The 26,910-nt window shown below is 39.4% G+C and overlaps 1 protein-coding gene across 3 annotated transcripts in view; it reads right to left on the bottom strand.

Annotated features, from left to right (window-relative positions):
* Nhsl1 (NHS like 1) overlaps positions 1-26,910 on the bottom strand; it is a 245,953-nt gene that overhangs the window by 88,154 nt on the left and 130,889 nt on the right. Inside the window, exon 1 of one of the 3 annotated variants that reach the window (XM_071612993.1) lies at positions 15,887-15,972. The exons of the other annotated variants lie outside the window; for them this stretch is intronic. Within the exon in view, the coding sequence (XP_071469094.1) occupies positions 15,887-15,902 (16 nt within the window). The 5' untranslated portion in view covers positions 15,903-15,972. Of the gene's footprint in view, positions 1-15,886; positions 15,973-26,910 lie in introns of those variants that run through there. 3 annotated transcript variants of the gene reach the window in all.

The following is a 26,910-nucleotide window of genomic DNA, read 5'->3' as shown; positions in this document are numbered from 1 at the left end:
CACTGCACTGTGACAAACACCAGTCTGATTTTCAGAGGCCACATAGCATTTAACACACACACATATGACAGCAAGAAAAGTAGTAGTTAACAGTATTGGGTCTTGCCAAGTTCCAGGCAAGCTTTGCATGCATTATCCCATTTAAAGTTCATAAAGCTCTTAGGAGTTACAGAATGCCCTGTTTTATAGAAGAAAGAACTGCAACTGGGGAAGTTAAGTGACTTGCCTCACTGTCATGTACTTCCCTGGCTAAGCCAAAGTCATTAGTGATTAGAAAGCTCCAGACAAGAGCCTGTGAACTGGATGCCAGGCCTCACTCCTTACTTGCTCATTACCTCCTACGTGCCTCCTCTATAGCACATGGGCCAAATTCCAATCTGTTTTATAAACTACTAGAAACTGGTAAGTTACACATATAGGACTCAGATGGGATGACTATGTAGAGAAGGCAAGTATGACATAACTGTAAGTCCGTATGAGTAATTCCAGATGATTACATGATAAGCCTAAAACACTGAGATTTTATGTCTTGTACTACTTTTTAAAATACATTCCTAATAGAGAATAGTTGTAATGATTATTAGAGAAGTAAAAAAGAATGGTAGAATAGAGAGAAAGAACCAAGTTTCCATCTGAAAGGAAGATATGAGATGGGTTTTAGGAGAAAATAAAGGAACAGATCTGTGTTACCAACTGTGCCAACTCAGGGTCAAGGAAGAAAGGAAATGGAGTGACAGTTTACCTTCTCTCCAAACACCCTGTGCAGTAGGTGTGCTCTCATACTAAATAAATGTTTCTTTGAGAAAAAATAAACATGCTGAGATAAAGAAGAAGATGGGCTTTAAAAAGTACAAAAATGTAAATCACATCTAACTGGTGAAATTAATGTGTACCATATCAACTAAAACTCTCATTTAGGGCAGGGGGCTGGGATGGGGTGAACCACACGCTTAGTGTGTACAAGGCCCTGGGTTCAATCTCCAGCTTAAAAGAAAAGAAACACTTAACACTTATTTCCAAAGTAAAGAAGAGCTCTCAAATTCATTAAATATTTTAAATAATCAAAGCAAGCAAAAAATATTTGCAAGTTTTTGTAATCTCTAGGCTGTGACAGCCCAACAAGTCAGTAGTCTTTTAAATTCTCCTTCTTTGACTAGTCATTCACAGAATTATCTGTGATCATGATCTGGTATTTTAGATATATAATTCATGATTTGTTTTGTAGGCAAATGTAGGTAGGAGTCACTTTATGTGAACAAAGATTCCAAAGGTGAGTGATTTGGTAGGATTATCAACTTCATTAATTTCTTATTCTATAAAAAATTAATAGTTAATACTTTTGATACTAAGTCAACTGATTTGATATTTAATATGTGCAAATTCACCACACTGACAAGGACCAGACTTAAGTCTTTGCCTGTCCTGCACATGACAACTAAAATGAATGCCTTTTAATGTTGAATTACATGACCAACACTTAAATTGAATGCCCTTTCGTACACCTGTATGGGGTCTTTATTTCTGGCTGATCAAGATCTTTCTCTGAGCCAGGCACAGTGGCTCTGGAGACGGAGGCAGGAGGAGGATCATGAGTTCAAAGCCAGCCTTAGCAAGTTAGCACTGCCCTTAAGCAAGTCAGCATGACCCTGTCTCTAAATAAAATATAAAAAAGGGTTGGGTATGTAGTTCAATCCCTGAATTCGATCCCCACCACCAAACAACAACAACAAAAGATTTTCTGAACTCTGGACATCATAGTCAACCCAAGGTGTGCTCATGAATATGTTTCAGACTTCTGAGGACTTGGGATAGGGTGAGGTGGGGTATCAACCAAAGGGATCTAGAATTTTTAAAGTGAAGTCAAAATCAAATCCTCTCTTTCGATTAACAAAAGATTAGTATGTTTCAAGTATTTGAGTTTGAGGAGGCCTTTGACTAAGAGCCTGGCTCTGGCTCTGATATGGAAACATTAGAAAAACATTGTGAAGAAGAAGTAAACATCTCAAATGTCCTACTTCAACAAAACACTTGGAAAAATTGAGAATGAGCCTTTGATATTCTACTACCAAAAACAATCTTCAATCCTTTGATTTATTATTGTTAACTTTTTCTGTGCAAAGTCAACATATAATAGTGTAAGATCCTTTTAGTTGATTTTTCCACTGAAACCCTTAGAAGTCTGAGACACTCAGGAGCACACCTTGGATCGACTATAATATCCAGAGTTCAGAGAAAGATCTCGGATCAGCCAGAAATAAAGGCCCTATATACAGATGTATAATTCAATATTAAAACTTTAACTTTTATTTCTAATGAAGTCAAGTCTTTTTAATATAAAGTTTCCCAAACCGATTTATTACCATCCCTCAACCCCACTTTTTTTGTTTTATTGGTATATTAGTTAGCAACATTCTTTCTAAAAGCTCATTCTCAATTAATTTTGCCTTTATGAGAGCCATATCAAATGCTATTGTAGCAAATTACCATGAATTTAACACTGTAAAATAATACCCACTTATTATCTCGCAGTTCTGTAGGTTGATAGTCCTATGGGCTTAGCTAGGACCTTAGCACAGGGGCATACAGGCCTAAATCAAGGTGTGGGCTATCCAACACTTTGACCTGGACTCTTTGAGGTAGAATCCGATTCCAATTTGATTCAGGCTGTCGGCACAATTCGGGTGCTTTGTATGACTGGCTCCCTAATGCCCTTCTCCATCACCAGCTGCTGACTCCCTCCCAGCTCAAAATCTCTGGACATCCCCTTCTACCATCAGCTGGGAGACAGCCCTGTTATAAAGGCTCCTATGACAACATGAGACCCACCTTGTTAATCCTGACACATCACCCCTTTGAAGGTCATGAGAACCTTGATTACATCTTCAAAGTCTCTTCTTATCCTACAGGTGTGGCACCCAGGACAAAGGATGTGGTGGCCCCAATTTCTGCCCACTGTAGTTAGTATAGTGGGGAAGGAATTTCTCATTATTTAGATTTCTCCATTCCGGAAGACTCAAATAGACCATTTTATTTTAATAATCAATTATGGGTCACAATGAACTGAATGTTTGTGTCTCCCCCTAAATTCACATGTTGAAATCCTAGCCTTCAGTGGGATCATATTAGGATGTAAGGTTTTTGGAATTATGTCATGAGGGTGGAGCCTTTATAAATGGGACTTGTGTGTTTCTGTCAGACAATACAGATAGCAGGTGGTAGTTCACATTCCAAACGAGGAACCTCACTGAACCCAAACTGGCACCCTGATTTCAGACTTCCAGCATCCAGAAATGTGGAGTAAACTTTTTATTGTTTAAAAACTACCCAATCTAAGAAACTTTGTTACCGCAGCCTGAATTGTTACAAATGAATTGTTAAATTATTTATCTGTACTTTTCTTGAATAAGCTCATATTTTCAGTTGGCCCCATCATTCCAAGTAATAAATGTTACAGACCTAACCTTGAGCACCTGGCTTTCATTGACAAGATCTATGTCAATTTTCTCATAGAACATTGTGGTATTGCATGTATCCCAATGACCGTTTTACAGGTAAACCCCTAATTGTTACAGGATGTCTTAAAATGGATATTTCTCTTTCCCAGATAAATAATCTTACTTGAAATTCTGTGTGCATTTCAATTCCCTATTAATTATTTACAGAGAATAGCTGATCAGTGGCATTCCTGGTGTAAGTCCTTTATAACTCTCTACAAAGGGAGCTGGTTATCATGTTCTATTTTGCTTCTAATACCTACCAGATGATACATCAGAATTTTCCTTCCTACTTTTAAAGATTTTCAATTAATGGATTGATTCAGCCAATATTCATGTGAGTCATGACACTGAGTCCTTCCAGGCAGAGTCCTGAAATGTTCAAATAAAGGTGAACAAAAATAGGGGAAAGGAGTGGGAAAAAACCAGTTAGAGAAAACAGAGACTGAAGAGGAAATAGGGATGCAGCTCTCATGAAGAGCCCCTCTATGTCATGTTAAGGAAATTATGCTGTATCCTGAAGGCAAAGGGATGGTGGTGGCTGGGGACTGAGTAATTTTTAACCAGCAGAGAAACACACAGTGGTCTGCTAGTCCCATTCTGGATAGATTTTAGAGAAGGGAGCCTAGACAATTAACCGAGACTCAAAAGATAGGAGTCTCTGCTAATAATGATACCAGCTGCTACTAGTCACTCCCCTATGTCAGTGGTGACACAGGAAAGGAGAAGAGAGATTTGTTCTGGAACACACCCATTATGACATGTCCTACATATAGGATGATGGACATAACAAGTTAACGAGGTGGAATTGATAGTAAGTGTAAGAGAAGACAAATAGGATTCCCAGTTTTCCCATCATTCTAGGCACTGTATTTTGTTTGATCCCCCACAAGATCACCCTTTCCAATATGCAGGGCAGTCACTTCCACTTATTAGATGGTAGAAGTGGCTCTGAGTGGCTTCCTCAGAGTCAGTAGCTGACCACTCCAGTGTCTGAAACACCCTATACCTAGCTGAAGGGTCTTCTACTTCACATGCAAAAGTTTTACTCACAGTTAAAAACATCTTGGATGCGTTCAGGCTCATCCTGAGTGTGTCATTTACTAAGATTTCTGATGGGCATTGAAATGTTGGGTCTTCTTTAGAAGACAGAAGCTGAAAGGAGAAGCTAAGAGAGGTCAGAAGTTCCTACAACTTTTAATATTCACTAACAATTCAGAGATAAAGGGCAAGGAAAAAAAGCCCCTAATGCAGTAAAGCACTTAGTCACCCCACAGATGTTACCAGAGCACTTCTAGGAGGACACTTACCAGACTGTAAACATATTTATAGAGAAAATGGAGAACAAATGTTCTAATGAAAAAAGAGAGTGGTCCAGTAGAACTCTATAAAACAATCCAGTGGATCTAAAAACTTTAGAACTGGGGTAGGAAAACCAAATGAAATAAAAGTACAATGACTAGTCAAATATATATTATATGAAAAAAAAATCACATACTAAATAGCTCTAAGAGAAAAGTATTCTTCCATGGTTCTAAAAAGTATTTGTTTTTTCTTTTGTTCGATTGCCCACTGATGAGACTATAAATTGGAGTATTTTTTCAAATACTGAAAACCCAGGGGGGAGGATAGGGCATGGACAAAGGGCGTGTCTCCCCTGAGTGGGAAAATCCTCAAACTTTCACTGGAGAAGTGGGATCACCTCAGGGCTGTACTTGAGAGAAGCCAGCAGGGAACTGGTCATTTTCCAGAGGATGACCTCCCACCTCAAGGACCATGAAGGTACCTGGGCCATGCTGCCTCCTCCCAATTACCACAGAGCCCAAATTCATTTGTTCTGTTTCAATTTCTAGAAATACATTCTTTTCTCCTTATGGCCAGTTCCCTTCTTATAAGCCATTAGTGATTAAAATGTTCCACTAGCTCTTTCTATTGGGTTGCTCTAGAAAATAAGAGTCAGAAAGTTAAAATCTTCCTTGCTCTGCTTTACTTATTGCTTGCATGTTTTCAGTACCACTGAAAGTAGTAAAATCTACTTTTCTATCCCAAGCTATGCAAAACAAAACAAAACAAAAAATTTGTTTTCATAAAAAGCCCTTTTCACCCAAACTACACTAATGTGTCACTCATTTAATTGACAATTACCTATTAGGATCCCTCAGGGGGCTTAGAATCTAGTAGAAAGCCAAAACACTCCAGTACATCCCTATCACTCAACAAGTGGTTTGTGTTCCAAAGAACATGCAAATTATGCTCATTGAGCTTAAATAATGCTATGAAAGGAAAAACCAGGGTGCTTTGAAAGGGTGATACCCTTTACACTTCTCATCAGAGGACTTTTTGGTATGTTATCACACACCAACCTCAGCACAACAGATGCAGATAAAATTGAACTTGCTTTTGAGACACTGAGATTAGCTCTCTAGCTTGAACAGGCGCCCTGTCTAGTTCTAACTCGATCTCTATCAATAAAGCCATAGGAATCCATTTTTCAAAATTCCAAAAGACACTCTATCAAATGTATTAAAATAAAGCCCAAAGGTAAATCTCCATAACTGCATTTAGTACACAGATTGCTACTTTTAATGAGATGGGTGGAATGATCTTCACTCACACCGTGAGAAACAAGGAATCTTGATAAAGAGGATACCTTCTACCAACACCAAACAAGAACTCAGCTCACCGGGGACTGCGTTGTAGCAGGGAAAACTGTCCATTCTCTGCCAGACTAAAGGATCAGATGCAAGTTCTGTAGCTTAGAAAAGCACCTGTGCTTTAGTTCAGGTGTATGATTGATACTTTCTAAGAGAAATTGCCAACATGAGCTTTTACTCTGAGAGAAATGAGGTTTTAAGCAACAGAGCGGCACGATCTCACTTGTCTTAAGAGATTTACTCTGGCCACTAGGTTGAAAATGGGTGTCAAGGAAACGATTATCATAGACTCAGGTGAGACTCAGGCCAGGTAGGCAGCAGTGAAAAAGATAAGAGGCAGTGAGATTACAGGAAAATTTTTAAAGATGGCATGAACAGGACTTTATGACAATTGAATGTGGTGTAATCAGAAAAGGGAGCCAAACATGACTTCAAGGTTTGGGGCCTAAACAAATGGCGAGATGGGTTTACTGCTGCAATGAGGAAAGTTACAGTGGAAGAGAAGTGTGTGGGAGTGGTGGGGAAGTTGATCACGAGTCTTGATGTGTTCATGTCAATATCCAGGCTACAATGTGGAGTGGTCAGCTGAATATATTTCAAGTTTAGGGGAGGGGTCTAGGTCAGGGATAAAAAATTTGGAGTTACCAATATATACCAAATACTAGATTTCCTTACAGGAAAACAGCAAAGGACTCTTGACCCTGACTGGAGAATTATCTTAAAGTTAGATTCTCATTCAGTGAGGACAACTCTGCTCTGGTAGGCAGTGTGTTTCTCGTTTCTCTACAGGACATCCAGAGTTTGACCCAATTTTAGACATCACACTGAGTTGCTGGGGGTCAGTGTCAAACACGAAGTACAGAAAGGCAGTTGCTCTTCAGGCACAGGGCTGGAAGCTCACTTTCCAAAGGTGAAAAGAGGGAAAGAGAAAATGAAGGGAAACCTCATCAAACTTGGTCCAAAAGCGCTGTCTGGAAGAACCCTTCCTGATGTCATGTGCCAAAGGAGTCCCATCTATTTTAGGAGCTCCAGTCTGCTCCCAGCTCTCAGACTCTATGTTTTGCAGATAACACACCAACAATGGATCCATTTTGCAGTTTCATGAAGGGGAGTGAGGGCCAGGGAACAACTAAGACAAACTCATTTTCAGCCAAATTTGTTATCATAAGTGAAAATGCACAGATAACCATTTATAATATTTGTCTACCACTGTAGCTCAGTGGTAGAGTGCCCCTGGGTTCATTTACCAATACAAAAAAAAAAAAAAAGAAGAAGAAGAAGAAGAAGACATTTCACTTATGAACAGATGAAACTGTTCACCTATATATTTTTCTCTTTTAGCTCTGGAAATATTTTATAAAAATGAAGTACTTTTATAAAAACCACCAACTGAGCAGTCCAAATGTTGCTTTAAATTTTTATCAAACATTTATTCTGCCAGGAAACATTTCTACAATGTAAAGGTTTTACCTTGATCACAGTGGCAGCAATCACTTCCATTGAGGCAGTAAGAACAGTGTTGGGACACTCTTACTGGTTCACATACCTTTGAAAATATTTGATGCTATAATGTCATTTGCCATTATATCAGACTTATAATACCTTGTATTCATCTGGATGTATTTCTACAACTCCAAGTTCAGAAAACTTTTCAAAGGTGGATGTAACTATGCTGTGATGAGAAATACATCTGCCTTTCTCACTATGCAGAAATACCATAATTGCAAATTGTGGCACAAACCAGTCTTTCAAAAGCCCAAGTTAAACCTAATCAGCAACTTTTTTTAAACCTAGGTCAAATTTAAATAACATTAATTTATGCTTCTGAGAAAATGCCTAGCATCTTATGTAAATTACTGAAACTTCAGTATTTTGTTAGGTAGATTCTATTCTCATAGTTGAGGGTATCTTTACTCAAAGGATGAGTTTATTTGGTTAATTGATAGAGCTGGAATTTGTGAATCTTCCTCACTAACCTAAGTTAACTATTTTTGATATTTAGGTCATGATTAGCAGAAAAACCCTTATAAAGTCTCTGGCATTCAGGCATGGTGGCACACACCTGTAATCCCAGTGACTGGGGAGGCTGAGGCAGGAGGATTACAAGTTCAAGGGCAGCCTCAGCAATTTAGCAAGACCCTAAGGAACTTAGCAAGACCCTGTCTCAAAATAAAAAGTAAAAAGGGCCAGGGATGTGTCTCAGTGGTTCAGTGCCCCTGGGTTCAATCCCCAGTACCAAAAAAAAAAAAAAAAAGTCTCTGCCTTAGCTTTCTTCCCAAAGTCAATCTTGAAGGAAGAAGAACCCCCAAAGCTGGTACAAGCAACACCTTTAGAGTGGACAGGAAAGCCACCAGAAGTCTTGGGAAGCAAAGACACTAGGGCCAGGGAGAGAACTTCAGAGCATCAGGGATGAGATGGAGGCTCTCCTGGTGGTAGGGTTGTACCTGCCACAAAGTAAGTGCCCATCAAGATCCTGTGAGTTAACATGTACACTCAAAAATCTCATTAATATATTTTAGTCAGATCTGATTAATTTCAGGAGCATTTAGAAATATCAGCAAATTCTGGATAAATTTAGAAATATAAATTAGCCTTCAGGATAATATTGGCTGAAGGGGAGTATAAAATACTGGACCAGAGCTTTCTCAGTCCTGTTAAAATTAGGAAAGGGTCTGGATGAAGCAGAACTGCAAATTTGTAAGAGCTGGCTTAGGAAGGAGAGTGAGTACCTGCACCCCTCCCCTTGGTAGCAGGTGCCTCTACATACTTTTTTTTTTGGTACCAGGTATTGATTGAACCCAGGAACACTTAACCACTAAACCACATCCCCAGACCTTTTCTATGTTTTATTTAGAGACAGGTCTCACTGAGTTGCTTAGGGCCTCGCTAAATTGCTGAGGCTGGCTTTGAACTTGCAATCCTCCTGCCTCAGCCTCCCCAGCCACTGGGATTACAGGCATGCACACCACCTTGCTTGGCTCCACATACTTCTTTTTCTTCTGTCATGCCTTCTTACCAAGCTAATTTTCTAGGCATTTTCTAAGGTTCCTTTTCCATTTACTGAGAATGACAGGATGATAGAAAAGTCAACCCTGTCAACAGGTAGAATCCAGTTTGCCATTCGGTCTTCTATCTTCACAGGAATCTCCTGGGCACCCGCCTTGCTCACTGGGTGGGATTCTCTGAATCCTCTGCCTTCCCTACCCAGGATGACCTCTCACCAAATCCCAGTTCACCCTTCCATCATTTGTGTCCCCAACATCTGTTCCCTCAGGAAGGCACAGCATTTGTGACAACTTTATTCTGAAGGCTTCAGTAGCAATGAAGTATGTGCCCTTCACTCAGTGAAACAAAGCAATAAAGAACATAAATGGCCTCCTGTGGTCATCAAAGGAGAGCCTGTCTTTTTTTCAAATGCTGTCTTGCAGAATTTCCTGAGAACAAACATGTAATACATAATCCAACCTTTTGAAAACTGTTATCTGTATAAATATAAATTCATGTAAATCATGTTTCAACTCATGGTTCCTAAAGCTCGCTTTTATGCTATTTATATCTATTTGTTATAAAAAGGCATTCCAAAGAAAAAGTGGGAACGAGTGCTTCTCTAATGCATCCTCCCTAAATTAAAACACAGTCAAGTCAGCATGGTCTGTTGTTCAATGGCTCTCAAGATTGACCACAATTGAATGGTACCTGGAGGTGGTGGTGATGAAGAAGAAGAACCTAAATCCAACCTAAGTTAACAAAAACTGATAAATGTCACATAATCACCAGACAAAAGATGAACACTGGTGGCATTATACCAGAGACTGTTGCCATACTTCCTGTCGAATTAAAACCTCTTGATTTTAAATTTAATTGCTAGGTGTGATTTTATAAAGTAATTTATTTTCTAATTTAAGAATAGCCATTCTCTACCAGCACCACCTCCCCATACCACATCTTACCAAGCTGTTTAATCATGCAAAAAAACATCCTTTGATGGTTTTCAGCAGTATTTTCTTCTGATGTTTAAAATAGACAATTATATGTCCTGTATTGTTTTGTGCCTGGATGTTGGTGGCACATCATGATGTCCTGAGTGGTAATTTAAAGTGCCTTTATACTGATCCGTGTGCCTCAGCCTATTAACTATCACCTTTACTACTGCATGTGGGCTACTATCACATCTTCGTCCTGAGGGAATTCAATATGGCTTGGGTACAATACAACTTTCCCAAACAGCAATCACTGAGGAAGACAGCTAAGAGGGGGGGAGAAAAAACTAACAAAGACAGGCATGAAAATCAGCAAACAGAGGAAAGAAAAATAAGAATGGGACCAGAGTATCAAGAATGGGGCCAGTGCCTTCACTAATCCAAGTCATCTGATTCAGTTCTACCAAATTACTCAGAGATTTATCCTTATACAGAGCAGCCCCAGAAACAGGGAATCCCAAGTTTAATGCTCTAGACAGAAAAACTTGTGTCAAATACTCTTTGCTCTTTCAGCCCTTAAGAACAGCATCTCCTAGTTTATAATTATTACATGATCTATTCAGCATGCTGATTTGTTTTCTACTTCAACATTCATATTTTAATACCAGAATTTTACTATTTGTGAAAGAAGAATGGGAGCTAGAAAGTATGGTAAAGTTTTCAAAAGAAAGACTAAAGAAAGGGCTAGCTTTGCTTGGGTTATTACATTTCAATGTCTCTCCCCTCCAGTTTGAGAACTGCAAGTTATCATCAGTGTGTTTACTAAAAGCACTACTTTAAATTGCAGATTGAGCAAATGTGAATTCCTGTTGGTAGTTATAGATCACTGGCTAATAATTACATGCAATGTTTAAATGAGTACAGGTTGCAAGAATAGGGAAGACTTGCGGAATGATGGTTCCAAAATATGCTAATTTATTTAAAAAAAAAAAACTCAAATTCTGAATGTATGATAATAAAATATCCAGAGTCACACAGATGTGATATTCACAGGGTCCCTTTGCATTTTGGTTTTTAAAAGTCTGCTTCAAAATGAGGCTCAGAATCAAAGAGTAAAATAGCACATGCTTTGCTCAGTGCTTACTTGACAGGTTATTAGCAGCTTTAAGAAGGAGCCAGGGACCCTCCAGAACAAATGTGGCTTTCTAGCTCACTTGAAAAATACACTTGTTTCAGCACAGAAATAACAAATCTGTTTCTGATTCCTGACATTATTTCCCAAATGCTGCCAAGAAAAGAATCTAAGGAATTCTTTTACATACACAACATACACGAGACAACTGGAAAGAGGCCTGCACTGTCTGCATGGTGCACACCGAGGAAGGGGGGCAGAGTGTCCACCATGAACTGCCCTTGTGGGAGCAGAAGCACATGCCTAAGATTGTTCCTAGCTGTAATCTCCAACATAACTCTTTGCTATTATTAGACAACCCAAAGGCTTTCCTAAATCTGTAACTTGTGAAGCAGAAAAGGGTATAGACAGGACCCTATCATGCAAAGCACGCAGGCAGCTGCGACACACCCAACTCCACAGAATTCAACACGTTCCTGCTCCATGAAACTACATTTCTAGATCTTAGAAGACACACTGAAGCTGAGAAAGGAAAAGAACCTTTAAAACACCAAACCAGTTTTAAAAATGAAGGGTTGAAGATGTGGTTCAGTGGTAGAGCACTTGCCTAGCATCTGTGGGGGCTCTGAGTGCAACCCCAGCATCAAAAAAGAAAAAAGGGGGCGGGGGGAAACCCAGAGAAAATGCAGAAGCAGGGCAGGGAAAAGTCAATATTAAATTCAACTTAAGGTCCATGAAGCTCATAAAACAGAGCACAAAAATATGTATGTATTAATCCTTTCCATATTAATAGGAGCATCATTTTTAAAAATACTACCTTATTTTTAAAACTCAGAAGGAGAATAAGCAGGAGAATTCTGAAAGCCTGAGTCATCCAACAGCCTGAGTTGTCTAATGCAACCATTGAAAGTTTTGGCTCATACTGAGTTGACTGCAGTGAGCTGAGTTCAATTTTGTTTTTGTTTTCCCCCCTCTCAGCAGGATAAGAGTTCATAAAGGAAACTGGATCATTTAAAGGAAATAAGAGGCAACATTTTCTTTTGCATGATGGGTCATAAGGGGTAGATTTCAACCCATCTCCATACAAACTTGTCTTAAGCTTGTATTGCTATTGGTTCCAAATTTATTGTAAAGCAGCATGGTGGAAGGTCATTCTTTCAGTTCCTCACTAGACATACCTCCTATAAAATGACCCTTGGTCCATGTTACTTTGTGCATACTGAGTTTTATGTAAGGTGTCCCCCCAGAATCCATGTCCACCTGGCACTTCAGAATAGGACCGTACATGGAAATAGGTCTTTGTAAATATAATCAGGCAAAGTGAGGTGAGACACTGGATTAGGGTGGGCCCTAAATTCAATAACCAGTATGCTTATAAAAAAAGCCATTTGACTCACAGACCCAGAGACATAGTGAAACACAAGAAAGAAGGTCATGTGAAGACAGAGGTAGAGATTGGTGTGATGTTGCCCCAAGCCTTGGAATACCTGGAGCCACCAGAAACTGGAAGAGCCAGGTAAAGACTCCCCTAGAACCCACACCTTGATTTCAGACTTCTAGTCTCTAGAATTGTGAGGAAAGAAATTTCCATCATCAGCAACTCACTTAGTATGGATTTGTTATGACAGCTCTAGAAAATTACTACAGATTTGTCTACTAACCAGAACCAGTAATCTTTGCTACCATTCTACAAGAAAATTAGTAGAAAATGAGATGAATATATAAGGGCTCTCTAAGCTTTATGACATTGTGGTGATATCACTCAAGCGCATGATTTTAAGTTTTATGAAGTATAAGTCTGTGGTGGATTAGAAATTTTTAAAAATGTCTTTACCTCAGTTAGAAAAGCACTGCAAAGGTAATATTTATGAAGACAAAGATGATGTACTATAATTAAGGAATTTATATTCAGCTGGCTCTGGCAACAGCTGTCTGGAGTCCCAGCTATTCAGGAGGTGAAAGGATCACTTGGGTCTACAAGTTCAAATTCAGCTTCAGTGACACAGTGAGACTTCTGCCCCCACCAAGAAAAGAAAAACAAGAAAAAGAAACAAAAAATGAAACTTACATTCTGAACCATCTTAGAAATAATTATGTTCCATGTATTTTTTGTGGTAAAAACATTGTATATTAATGTGTGAATAATCTGAAGATATGTATTAACTATATACACATGGTAGTTTGTTATTAATCAGATTACTTGATTAGCCAAAAACCCTTTTCTCAGACCACAATGGATCATTGATTATACTTTGAAGGGACAGTACACCATGCCTCTGTTAACCATAGGGACCTTGGCAGGACTTTAGAGAACATCTTCCCAAGGACGGGGGGCTCAGATGTTGCTCCAACAAAATACATTTGGATGGAGAAAATGTTTCTGAGATACTTCAATGGCAACAGCAAAGAGTGACTGCAGCTGTAGCAGATATTAGAGCAACAGTAAAGACAAAGATGACCCTCCTCCTCCCCCCCCTCCCTCTCCCCCTCCTCCTTTTTAATGAATGAGGGATTGAACCCCAGGGCACCCAACTAAGCCACATCCCCAATGCCACCCCCACCTACCTTTTTTTTTTTGGAGACAGGGTATAAATAAATTGCTTAGAGCTTCGCTAAATTGCTGGGCTAGCTTTGAAATTTCAGTCCTTCTGCCTCAAACTCCCAAACTGCTGGGATTCCAGGTGTGTGCCACCATGTCCAGTGTCATCTATAAAGACACTTCACTAAGCACCAAATTGGCAAAACGCTGACTTGAGAAAAAATTGTCTCATGAAGAAAAGGAAAACCTGAATCAATGTAAGAAGCTATCTTGATTAGAATGTTTTGTTTCAGAACCACAAGAAACTTGCAGGAACTTGATTTAAGCCAAAAGAAGGGCAACCTGTTTCCTTTAAGGCCAATGCTAACCACAATCACAAGCTCAATAGCCCCCAGGACCTGGGGTAGCAATAGAAACAGGCCAACAACTGAAAGCCTCTTTTCCAAAGTAAGAACACCAGCCATCAACAAGTGTTAACTCTTAATATCTGTGTTCAATTATTAGGGTTTGCCTCAGTCGGTAGTACAAAGGATGACCTAAAAATTATAATTGTAATCCAAGAGGATCCTAAATCATAGGTAGACAATAAAATGTCCACAGTCTGTCCTAACTGCTGGGAGATCAGAAAGTGGGCTTTGAGCAGTATGTAGATTCCAGGTTAGAAAACACATCAGCATGGAAGTACTCTGTTGTCATCACATGCCATGCACTTAATTTTCCAAAATTTCCTAAGTTACTATGGAAACCAAGAGTCCACGAAATTGATAGATTCTTTCATAAAGTGAAATTGCTGTTAAGGGAATGGGTGGAGAAAATATGTGGATGCTACAGAAGTCATACCCAATAACCACTCCACACCTGCATTCAATTAAAAGTCCAAAACCTTGAGCTATCATTGGATCATAATGATTTCAACTGCACCGTGGAAATTACACTGTTACCATTCACTTTTATCCAATAATACTGTTGACTCTTCATAGTTAAACTTTTATTATTGTTGTTGAGGGGTTAAAAAAAAAGTTTAAGAACATTTCAAGAGAACTCATAACCCCCTTCATCTAAAATTATTTTTCAGATATATCCAAGGTTATTTCCCTAGAGTAAGAATTAATTTAATGTTTAGGGAGAAAAAAAAATGTGATTTCCTTTTTGCTCTTACCCCCTTGATTTTATCAACTTGTACCTACTCTGTAAATAAATATCCCCAGCTCAAAGTATAACATTAATGACTCAGGAGAGTATTAAGATATCAAATTAGGGTTAAAACCATAAAGGCTAAGACAACAGAATCCATGTCAATTCCTCATTAACAAACTTTGAGAACAAAGGAGCAATCGACAGTGCAAACATGACAGGACCACTTTATCTCCAAAAATTGCAACGCTATCAAGAGATTCCCTTCAACACAATGACATACACTGAAAGATATGAGCAAAATAATCTACTTAAGTTCCAGGGAAATTCATCCTAAGCCCCTCACTTCAACAATCTCATAGAAAACCACTCTCACATGCCTAAATTAATCACATTGTGACAAACGTTAAAAAAAAATAAAGTTGGAAGGAAAAATGATCGCCTAAAAGGAGAGCATACTCCTCAGGGAATCACTAAACATACTCATTATACATCATCTTACTGTACTCAGGAAGTACTATAATTCATATGTAGCTAGAACAAGAAGCATATTCTACAGTAAAATTACTTTAATTTCTGAATTCACATATTAAAGCTTAAAGCAATGGACTCCTTCATTCCCTTCTACTCATTCAAACTTTGTACACAAACAACTCATGACATGAAAACTTCTCTAACAGGGCTCATCCTACAGCTGTAAACTACTCCTACATTTATCAGTCTTACCTAAAAGCCCTCTGTTATCCTAAACTTTTAACAACTGTTGTCTATGTCAGAACACATACACACCACACTCAAACAGAGAAATATCCTTTCTAAAAGAAAATTCCATCTCCCCAGCAGGAGGTCTTTCTTCCTGTTTGCAACAACAACAAAAAAGAACAATGACTTTTTTACTTCCATACTTACAAAAAAAAAAAAAAGTCCCTCAAACTTTGTACTGGGAGGAACGCTGAGATTTAGACTCTGATGGTCTGTGACAATTTTCCCCAATGGACCCAAAGCCCCCTCACCTTTCAGGCAGAACATTCTGCAGCAGTTCCATGGAGGGGCTGGTGCTCTGCAGTCGATGGAGCCTGCAGGGCTAGGCACAGCTGTCTCCCAGCCCACCTCCGCAGTCACCGCCAGAGAGCGGGCGGCCGGCCAGCGCCTGTTACTACAGGAAGCCACTGCCCAATCCCCAGCTTTCTGGGCTGGGCTGCTGACACCTCCCTATCTCTCCTCCGTTATTTCACACCATGGAATCAGTCCGGGAGCCTCTTGGAATGGGAGGGGAGCTGGGCATCCGCAGTCACTCTTCATACTGTCCAACCCAGACCAGCACCAGGACAAGCCCATTTGTTTGTGCTTATCTCTCAGCATTTTCCATTGCAGCAGATGTAGCTCTTCATGTGATCAACAATACAAAAAAGAAATCACTCGATGCAGTTCAACTGTTTGCTGTTAATTAGGGCTTATTATTCTTTGACCCCCATTATTCTTTTTTTGTGGCATGCTGGCTCTCTTTTTCTTATATACAACCTCCCAGATACTGGTACATAGCGAATACTAAACATTAGAATATGAAACTGCAAACTTATCTGAGTGTACCCAAATGAGTGAATATATGTGCAATACTCACATAGTTTTAGGCAAACAGTAAGAGCTATATAATAAGTGCTTTCATCATTATGGCTATTACTACAGTTTATAAACTAGAGGGTTAGGATAAAAAAGTGAGGCATGTCATACCTCTAGGGCATTGCCATTTTTACAAATGAGGAAAAAGAATCAGTGTTAGAATATATGAATTTCTAACTCTATTGTAGCCATAATAGACAATTAAATCCCTCCTCCATCCTCTCTACCTCTGGAGAGCTAAATTCACTCAAGGCTACTAGACTGTAAACTCTTTCACATGGGTTAAATGTGAAAGAAGAGAGTTAGTCTGCCAATATTATTTCAGGGGTACCAGGTTTGAAAGTGCCATCTGAACCCAGAAGGGCCTGTGGTCCTTCCCCACACAGACTTGAAAGTCTCCTGGCTGCAGGAAGTGGCCATTGTTCACAAGACCCATTGCTGCTGTAGGTCTTCCTCTGGACTCCACAGGATGCAGGAAACTGACTCAGAACCAACCTGTCTGTCTGTGTGCTGGGGTGTGGCTGTCATCCTTGCTTCCACAGTACAGATGCTCTATGCTCTTTTGGCTTTTGACATCTGGTTCAGCCTATCCTATCTGGGTCTCTGCTCCCCATCATCCTGCATCACCAACAGCAGTTGGTTAATAAGTTGCCCACCATGAGGAAGTCATTGCACTAGTTGCTATGACCACAAGGAAACATAAGAAGTCCCTGGCTGGAAGCAAGTAAGGATGAAAGAAAGTTAAAATGTGCATTCATCAACTGTGATAGTAACTCTTAGAACAGAACTGGGAAGAACTTCACAGCTCATGTCACCATGAGGTGATTTACCCACCTAAGTAGGGGGGCATCAAGATCAAAACCCAGGTACCTGACTGGCCTGCTTCCAGCTCACTATGTGACCTTCTCCACGGTCATTCTCTGTCCTCTCCTATCTTGAGTGGTCTTCCATGTAATGTTTAAACTGCAAAGATATTCCTGTAAATATTCTTGTGAGTTATGCTCAACTTTTTAAATTGCACACAGAGAAAAAGAAACTACCTTGGAGATAAGATTTTCAACACAGGCTTATACACAGAGTCTGGGGTGGCTGTATGTATTTAATAGGACTCTATGAATACTCATAGTTTAAACCTTTTCTAGTAAAGTAACTATATGCTGGAAAGAACACTTGACTGGGAAATAAAGAGAATCTGATTTTAGTCACATGCATATCATATCTAGCTGGTCTCTATAGCAGCTCATTATAGTAAATGTGAAAATTATTCTGCTCCATTAATTTTTTTTTTTTGGTGTGAACAGACATAAACACACTATATACACACTACACTCTGTTGGGTGCATTATGTCAGATCTCAGAAAAAGACAGAGTCTGGCTGGGCACAGTGGTACACCCTGTAACACCAGGGAGATTTGGAGGTGGAGGCAGGAGGATAGCAAGTTCAATCCAGCCTCAGCAACTTGGAGACCCTGTCTCAAAATTTACAAAACAAAAAGACTGGAGATGTGGCTCAGTGGTTAAGCAATCCCCTGTACAAAAAAAGACAAGAAAGAAAAGAAAAGAAAAAAAGAGAGAGAGAGAGAGAGAGTCTGCTTTTTCATGGTTTAGTGCAAGAGCTGAGTGAGAGAGCTCAGTGGCAGAGAACTTGCCTAGCATGCATGAGGTCCCGGGTTCCATCCCCAGCACCAAAAGGAAAAGAAAAAGATGAGTGGAATAATCATCATAATTCAATGTGATACAAAGGAAGAAAACACAAAACTAATAATGGTCAATGATGACTTCTTGCTTATTACCATCTCATTAAGTTCCTCTTGTTAACCAGGTTAAAGCATCTATAATTTAATGTAGTGAACTGAACAGTGTACACCCAAAATTCATGTCTACCCTCAGAATGTGACCTTATTTGGAAACAGGTTTTTGCAGATATAATTAAGGTAAGGGTCAAGATGAGATGATACTAATTAGGGTAGGCCCTAAATCTAGTTTCCTAATAAGAGGGCAAAGGACACACAGAAACATAGACAGATCCTGGGAAACTGGGCAGAGACTGCAATGATCCTGCCACAGGCAAGGAACACATGGAGCCACTGCAAGCTGGGCAGGCAACCAAGTGTCTCCTCTAGACCATGGGAGGAATGAGACCGGGCCGACTCCTTGCTTTCAGTTCTCCAGAACCATGAGAGATAAACGTCTCTTGTTTTAAGGCACCATGCTTTGGGTCATTTGTTACAACAGCCCTAGAAACCAGCCATTTACGTTTAGCAAGACAAGAATTATGAGACAAGGGGAATAACTTTTTTCTTTTTAAATTACATTCAATTTATGTTTACATGGTTTAAAATATTTTTTCCATAACCCTGTACTTTCTGTTCTAAAGTTTTTATTTGAGAGGAAAACAAACTTCCTATAATGTAGCACTCCTAAGCAACACAAACAGCATTTTCCATTAAATTAGTAAAATTATAGGTATCACCAACTGTAAAGTTTAATAGTATTCACCTCAACCAACAGAAATAGAATGGGTTTTTATTAGTGTCACAGTGAAGACTAGCATGTTTAAAAATCCCTCATCTTTGTCCAGTGAACAACTGTGAATACATCTGAGAAATAAAACATGAAACGTTGCGGTGTTCAAATTCTGGGGAAAAAAGAACTATCCACTAAGATTTTATCCATCACTGTCATTGCTATTGAGATTAGAAAATAAATACATGGACATTGGCATAGAGGGAGCAGGACAGGGATGATGGATAAGCACAGAATTTATAGCTCATTGCACAGGACAAAGGTCTTGCCTTTGCCAACCATGATCCGAGGGCGGCAACCACTTTTCCCCCCTTGTGAGATTACAACATCCAGCATCATGTTAAAGTTTAACATTATTATCTCTACAAGAGGGAGTGTCACCCACGCACACAGCCAAAAATTTCCAGAGAATTATGTCTCCTAAACCACGCCAGTGCTATTTCACTTGTGTACTAGAATTTTATTTATTTTGATTTCAGTAAAACAATGGAGATGAGGATAAATTAGGAATTAATTTGCATACACATAGAATTAGTAAGGAGTGTAAATCAGCTCAAAATTCTACATTGTTTCTGGCAAAACATAAAACAAAATTATATAAGAAAAAAATAGGCAAACCCTATCTTCTCCCCAAGTATCTTTGCTCTTCCTCTTACCGAAAAAGCCAGACAAAAAGAGAAAAGTCTTCTCCATGCCCATCCACAGGTTTGTACACATCAAGGAAAGTAGGCCTGTATCTCTAGGCAGGTTTTTGAAGCACAAGAAGGCTTTGAGCGTAAGAGTCATGTTTCCAGCCACCAGTGCCTTCATTTTCCTCTGTATGGCAAGAGACTGAAGATGCTGCAAAACCACTGATAGCTTAAAGATGAGAATGACTAGCCAAGTGCTACGGCATGCACCTGTTGTCCCAGCAACTTGGGAGGCTGAGACAGGAGGATCTCAAATTCAAAGCCAGCCTCAGCATCTTAGCATCTTAGCAAGACACTGTCTCGAAATTAAAAATAAAAAGGACTGGAGATGTAGATGCAAAACACCCCTGAGTTCAATCCCTAGTACCAAGGAGGGAAAAAAAGTAAATGACCAAGTTTAGCCAGTTCTCTGAGAACGGATCCACTCTGGAGAGCTTCTGATCTTTTAAACTAATATTATCTTTCCCAACTTTTAGTTATTTCCAGTCCTCTACTGTTCGACAATACCTCTGGCTTTATCCAAACTCTGAATTTCTCAGAGAAAAGAGGACTCAGTCTGTTTTTCTAATATTTATAACTACCACCACAGGCCCAAGAAAAAGAAGGGAAAGAATTGCACACTGTAACTTTAAATTGGTTAACTACTTTTTCCCAGGCTGGTTGGTTAGTTTATTTATTTACTGGTGCTAGGAACTGAACCCAGGGCCTCATGCATGCTAAGCACATACTCTACCACAGAGCTACACCTCTGGCCCCTCCCAGGTAAGTTTAAATCTAGCTGCCTCACTTCTCTCCCCATTCTGGCCACTGTTTTAGGCAGAAAAGTCTGGAAATCAGTTCTTTGTTTTACTTCCTCTTCCTAAAATGACCTAAAGCTGTGTCCTCTTTGAATTTTCTGCACTTTGGAGTCAGGCCTGACCTATTTAAACCCAAGAGCAACATACATACTCTTTGCTCTCTCCTTTCTCTCAGCAAATACCTGGATCCTGGGTTATATTGTGTTGGACACAAGCCAACTATGGAGCTCCAAGGAGACCAGTTAATACTTCACTGAGATTCTTCTATGGTATCTGGCCTCAGGTGGACTCACTCATGTCACTGCATTTCCTCCCTGAGTCCTGAGAGTTCTGCCCTCCTGAACAGGCTTTTAAAGTAATTTTGACTTTGTTTTTTCCTTCACAACCAAGTCTGGACTTCTTGACACCACGACCAACAAAGTAATCCTCATTTGATTCCTTTCCGTAAAATTTTTGTCTAATTTCATTCATGGAATCCTAGCTCTCGGAACACCCCAAAATTAGTTTTTGTTTTGTTTTGATTTGTTTTCTTTACTTTTACTTTTCTCTTGTTTTTCCTTAAATAACCATTGGGGTTTTCTGGTTCCATCTTCCCAGGGAAAGTGACTATGAATTTACAAGTTGAGCTGGCTTCCTAGTTGAGGTGATCCTTCAGCATCTTCTGAGCACTCTTACCTGGAGCAGGCTGCCTGGTCTGCAATCCCCCACCCACCACCTCCATCACCTTTAGGCAGAAGCATGGAACACTCATAGGCAGCAGAGGCACAAAGAGTTTTTGCCATTTGTGCCCTTCACCCAGCCCTGAGCAGCTTCCACACCTAGTGCTTTAAGGTGAGATGTTTCTTCAAGCTGGAAAGTTGCTACCTTGGTAGCCATTTGTTTTCTTTCCTTTCTAAATCTGACCTGCTGATCCATTTTCACACCTACTACATCTTTTACATAACTCTGATTGCACCTTCCCTCCAATGGGGGGAAGTTGCCTGTGTAAAAGACACAAGAAAAATATAAATACCAAATTTTGCACCTAGCAGCCCCTGTGGCAGACCTGTGCCATATTCCACATGGTCTCGGGCCCTGCTGTCTTGGATCAGGCTCTGATTCCCTCTGTCTGAAATGCAGTCCTCCCACCCCCACCTTATTCCTCCAAAGCCTCCAGGGACCAGGCCCCTCTAGAGCAGTATAATCAATCTCAACCTTGCATGACATTGCACAGTGCTCTACCCACATGGCGGTCACAGTGACACAGCTGCCCACCCAGATTGAGAGTCCCTCAGCACAGGGCTTTCTTATTACACTTCACTGTTGATGCTTTGAGGGGTACCTGGAACATGATACCGGATTAATGTCTGTAGCATAAACACATACAATTATTATTTCACTACTGTATCCCAAAACATATTGATTATAATTGCATATTGATTATTAGTAGTTAACATATTACATAAATTAAAATCACTATTTTCCATACACACACATACATATATATATATATATATCTATACTAAAACCCATTAAGTCACTGACAGTATTTACATGTGTCAAATTATCACAATGTACTTTATAAATTTGTACAATTTTAAAATCATTAATAAAGAATAAAAATAAGGCTGGGTACAGTGGTGAACACCGGTAATCCCAGTTACTCAGGAGGGTGAGGCAGGAGGATAGCAAATTTGAGATCAGCCTGGGCAACTTTAGCTAAGACCCTGTCTCAAAAAAAAATCTCATTTAATGTGGAAGATGGGTGGGTAGGGTACTGGGGATGTAGCTCAGTGGTAAAACATCCCTGGGTTCAATTCCTACTACTGCAAATAAATAAGTAAAAACACAAATAAACAAGTTGCTGATCATTAACAGCTAAACTCCATGGTGGAAGTTTTATAAATCATTTCTTTAAAGATTAAAAGTCTAAGGAGGCTCATTTTTTAAATATAAACACAGACGGCATTCTCTCACCAGGCAAGCTGACTAGAGTAAGCTCAGAAAACAGTTTTGCTCATTCTGCCTGAATTAAATATTTGAAGGATGATGGAAGTGGAAAAGAAAGAAAAAAAATTTCTGGAAATATCTATTACAAGAATATTGAAGTTGGTGTGTCCAGCTGGAGGGAGGATACCAAAAGATGTCATAATCATGACCTCAAGTCCCCTTTCTTAGTGAACTTATAATGAAATGCATTATAGGAGAGAAAAACCAAAATCATTGGTCTAGGTATCATTCTTACAAGCTTTGCAATTGTCACTGTGCCTAATATATACGTGTCTATTTTGGAGGGTCTACGTTAAAGAACATTAAAATAACCTCAACAGCACTTTCATGCTTTCATGTGCTCCTTGAAGGACTGACTCCCATAAACACAGATCAAAGGCAGCACCCTCCACCAAAAAACAAACAAACAAACAAACAAAAAAAACTAACCTTAAAAAAAGAGGTCATTTGTATCATTTTCTCCTATGCATCTGAATAATCTGAGGAAACTAACCTTGAACTACAGAAACAGGTGCAACTCTTCCGCTCACAAAATCACCATCCATCCTAAATCATTCTTAAGAGAAATCATTCTACAGATCAGAATTATTCAAGTTCATATACCAGTCAAGCAGGAGGACCCTCGAGCCCTTATATGAATAGGAAGATACACTGTCCCAATTAGAATGTCCAGACTCCTGATGATGTCTGCATAGATAACTGAGTACTCTAACATTTAAATTACTTAAGACTTATAAATTTAAAATATCTTGTTTTGAAGCCAACTATATACTTGAAAAACTCAAAGCTCTGAAAAGAAGTATAGAATTTCTGTAAAGAGGTGGTTTATTACTGAAATCACCACATTCACCGACGTTTGACCTACTTTAACCGTGATGCCAACACGTCAAGGAAGAGCTAATCATTTCCCTTTCAACTGCCAAATCTCCTGAGCAGTCAGGCAGCTTGAAACTTCGGGCATAGGGAAGTTATTTCAGGACCCATAGGATTTATGATGATAATGGTCTGAGGAAACCACAGCAGTTAGGTCTTTCCAGTCTTTTCCCCTGTCCTTAGGAGTTTAAAAATAAGCAAGAAAATCATTCTTTAAATTGGTAGACCAATTTCAGGGGGTGGAGTGCATGCCGCAGCGCATGATAATCACAGAGTCACAAGGTCCACAGAGAACCACATCTGCCACAAACACAGTTCCTCCTGATCCTGCTCTTTGATTATGCCAAGCATGATCTGAGCCCTTGCCCTTTTAATTTCTGTTTTACCTCTTTCCTCTCTCTCTAACCTACTGGCAGTGAACTTAAATTCCAATAAAAGTAAACTAAAAATGTGCTTATGGTAATGGCTGAGATTTACTTGTGTTCTATTTTTATCCAGTGTATCTCTGCAAAGTCAGCTATTAACTACAATAAATCTAGAAGCCACTGGGTGTGTGTGTGTGTGTGTGTGGTGGGGGGTTATATGTCAAAAACAAAATACTGATTTTGAAGTTTAAAGATGCATTTATTTCTTCTTTTGAGGCAGGTGTGCTTCTGACAGCTCTATTAAGTTCTTAGACTATCTCTAGGGACTTCATTCAATTCATTAAAAAAAAAAAAGTGCAGCCTGGGGCCCAGCAGCTCCTTCTCCTGGTCCCTTTCATTATTTGAAAGCAGAATGAATTCTGGCTTCCAATGGCGGTTATTAGTAAGTCGCCTGTCTCCTGTGCATCTGCTTAGGAAACCCTTGGTGTGATTCAGAGTAAGCAAATGCTTCTGAAATCTGCTGTCAGGTCAGCCAAGGAATCTGTCACTTGACCTTCATAGAGCAGTCAGGAATGTCAAAATTAAAGAAACTAATAGAAAAGAACATACTTTCAATGCCACGTAGGAGGGGAGGGAGGAATGTAAGGACAGAGCCTTAGTGGGCGCCCCTGGTCCTGAGGTCTGAGCAGCCTACCTCATCTGTCCAGATCCTCACTTCTGATCTGTCCAATGAGGGATCTGGCCAGGTTTTCTCTGAGGCTTCTTCCAGCCCTAACACTTTGGACTTGTACTAAGGTGACTCTATTGGGATTCCTTTGCACATCAATTTAGAGACTATACACAAATATCTACTAAAATGCTCTCAATCGCACTGACAGAAGAAAATATATGGTCATTGCTTCAATAAGATCTCTCTAAATAATTATTTAAGTTGATTTCTCTAATTATATAAATAAATAAACTGGAATTTTTTGAATATTCATTTCATCAGAAAAGAAAGACATCTCTGAAATTGCTGTAGCCTCTGAGATTTTATAACCAAAACAGAGTAATTTTGTCGGGCACCAAAAGCTTTTCCTATTAGGAGTGAGCATCTTGGATCAATTCTCCAGTTTGGGGGCAATGTGAGAAAGGATGACAATGTTTTTAGAAGTTGTATTTTTCTCTGAGCTTCATTTCTTGAGTCACAGAGATTTTAATTTCTGTTTTCAATTAATTTAAATTGCATTCAAACATTTTTTGAAGCTCTCTGATGTATAAATCAAAGTACTCATTGAGCAACTACTGTGGGCCTACGATGCAAAATGGAGATCACAGCATTTTGAGACAGACTATTAAAAGGTCACATGAATTTTGTGTATGGGGATATTAGGGGTTTATTAAGAAATTCATGGAAAACCGGAGGCTCAGTTCAGATTTCTCTGTCATGTTTTTTATAATTCCCATTTGTATTAATGAGGAACAAATGTTGTCTGAAGCTGAAGGCCAAAAGTATTTAGTGGGGCAGAATTGGTTTTAAATAATAGAAACAGGTCTTAATTTCATCATTTCTTGACTTCTTTAAGGTAGATGATATGAAGAAAGATATGACGTAGAAAACTTGGGGAGGAATGTAAATTGTGTAAAAACTAAGTCAATTTTTTGATGTCCAAATAGCAGAGGAGAAAGGAGAAGCAACAGAAGGAGAACTCAGGGGTTATCAGAGAATGTGGGTGAAGCCAAACTTAGAAAGCTATGCTGGTTTCTGAAGGGCAAGGAAGCCGTAGATGGTCATCCTCTTTGCAAAGCCAGAGTGATTACAGGAGTGTTTAAAACATAATGCTTATAAAAAGAACTGGGATGGGGCGGGGCCTGGGGCACAGTGGTAGAGCACATGCCAAGCATGGCACTGGGTTCGATTCTCAGCACCGCATACAAATAAATAAAATAAAGGTCCATCAACAACTAAAAAATATTAAAAAAGAAGAAGAAGAGGAGGAGGAGGAGGAGGAGGAAGAAGAAGAACAACAACAACAACTGGGATGCCCAAATACAGCCACAGGTCAGAAACACCAATGCGTACTTTATTAAATGGTGCTGAAAAGAAAATGGAAGAGAAGATAAACATGTAAAAAAAAATATTGACATAAAATATTTTAGTAACATCTACTCAAGAGATCACTGTTCTGACAAACTCAACCACTCAAAATAAGATCACGAAGCAGGAGGTCATAATGGCCTCCAACCAAAGGGCATGACGCTGGGGATTGTGCCTCAGGATCTCATTAGTCTTCGGGTCAATATGGCTGCAATAAACTGGATTGCTCAGACCCTCCCCGCAAGTCTCAATTAGAAACACCAAACCAGAAAGCGGTGGGACTGGAAGAGGCAGCACAAGTACAGAGGTAAAAAGAGAAAACCTTTCTGCACAAGGACAATATGAAGCAGTCCCTGTGAGCTCAAGGACACGAGGTGGAGATCCACTTCATGCCAAAATAAGGATCTTTACAACTTCAGCAGCCATTAGGTCATCACCAGATTATTATGAGGTTCAATGACTTTTCAAGGACACCTAGACATCAAAATAAAATTAAAATTATATCCTGCAGATGGAGCAGAGTTATTTCAGGGTCAAGGAAAGAGAATGTGACTAAGTCACAAGAAATGGATGCAGATCCATTCTTGAACCACATATTATTCACATGGCTCCAGACAAGTCATTTAATCTTTCAGGGCCTGACTTCTCCCAGTAAAAGGAGATGATGCCACCTGTCCTGCCCATCTCACAGGATTGTCATCATGATAAAATGAGATCAAATGGTTGTGAACACTAAGTAAACCATGACCTGAAAGTTAGCTCCACAGGTGTACTACAGTTAGCTCCACAGGTGTACTACGTTCACAACAAAATATTCCAGATTATTGTAGACTTCGGAAAAATAAATGAGGCATCCATTATTACGTACAATTATAATACACCAATATAAAATGGAAAAGAAGAAAAAATAAATAAATGAGGCAAGCTTCTGTTACATGGAAAAAACCAATAAGTGAAAGGCATATTTTGCTAACATTTTATGCAAGCTAACACATAGTCCACAGGCTCATCATCTAGGAAGGCCTCTCTAGTCAACCACCAGTCTTTTACAACAACAACTTTATGTTTCAAAGAAAATGCTTTTTTTTTTTTTATTTAGTT

This window comes from Marmota flaviventris, chromosome 6, assembly GCF_047511675.1.
Source record: "Marmota flaviventris isolate mMarFla1 chromosome 6, mMarFla1.hap1, whole genome shotgun sequence".
Lineage (NCBI taxonomy): Eukaryota > Metazoa > Chordata > Mammalia > Rodentia > Sciuridae > Marmota > Marmota flaviventris.
This window is presented reverse-complemented; position numbering and strand designations above follow the sequence as displayed.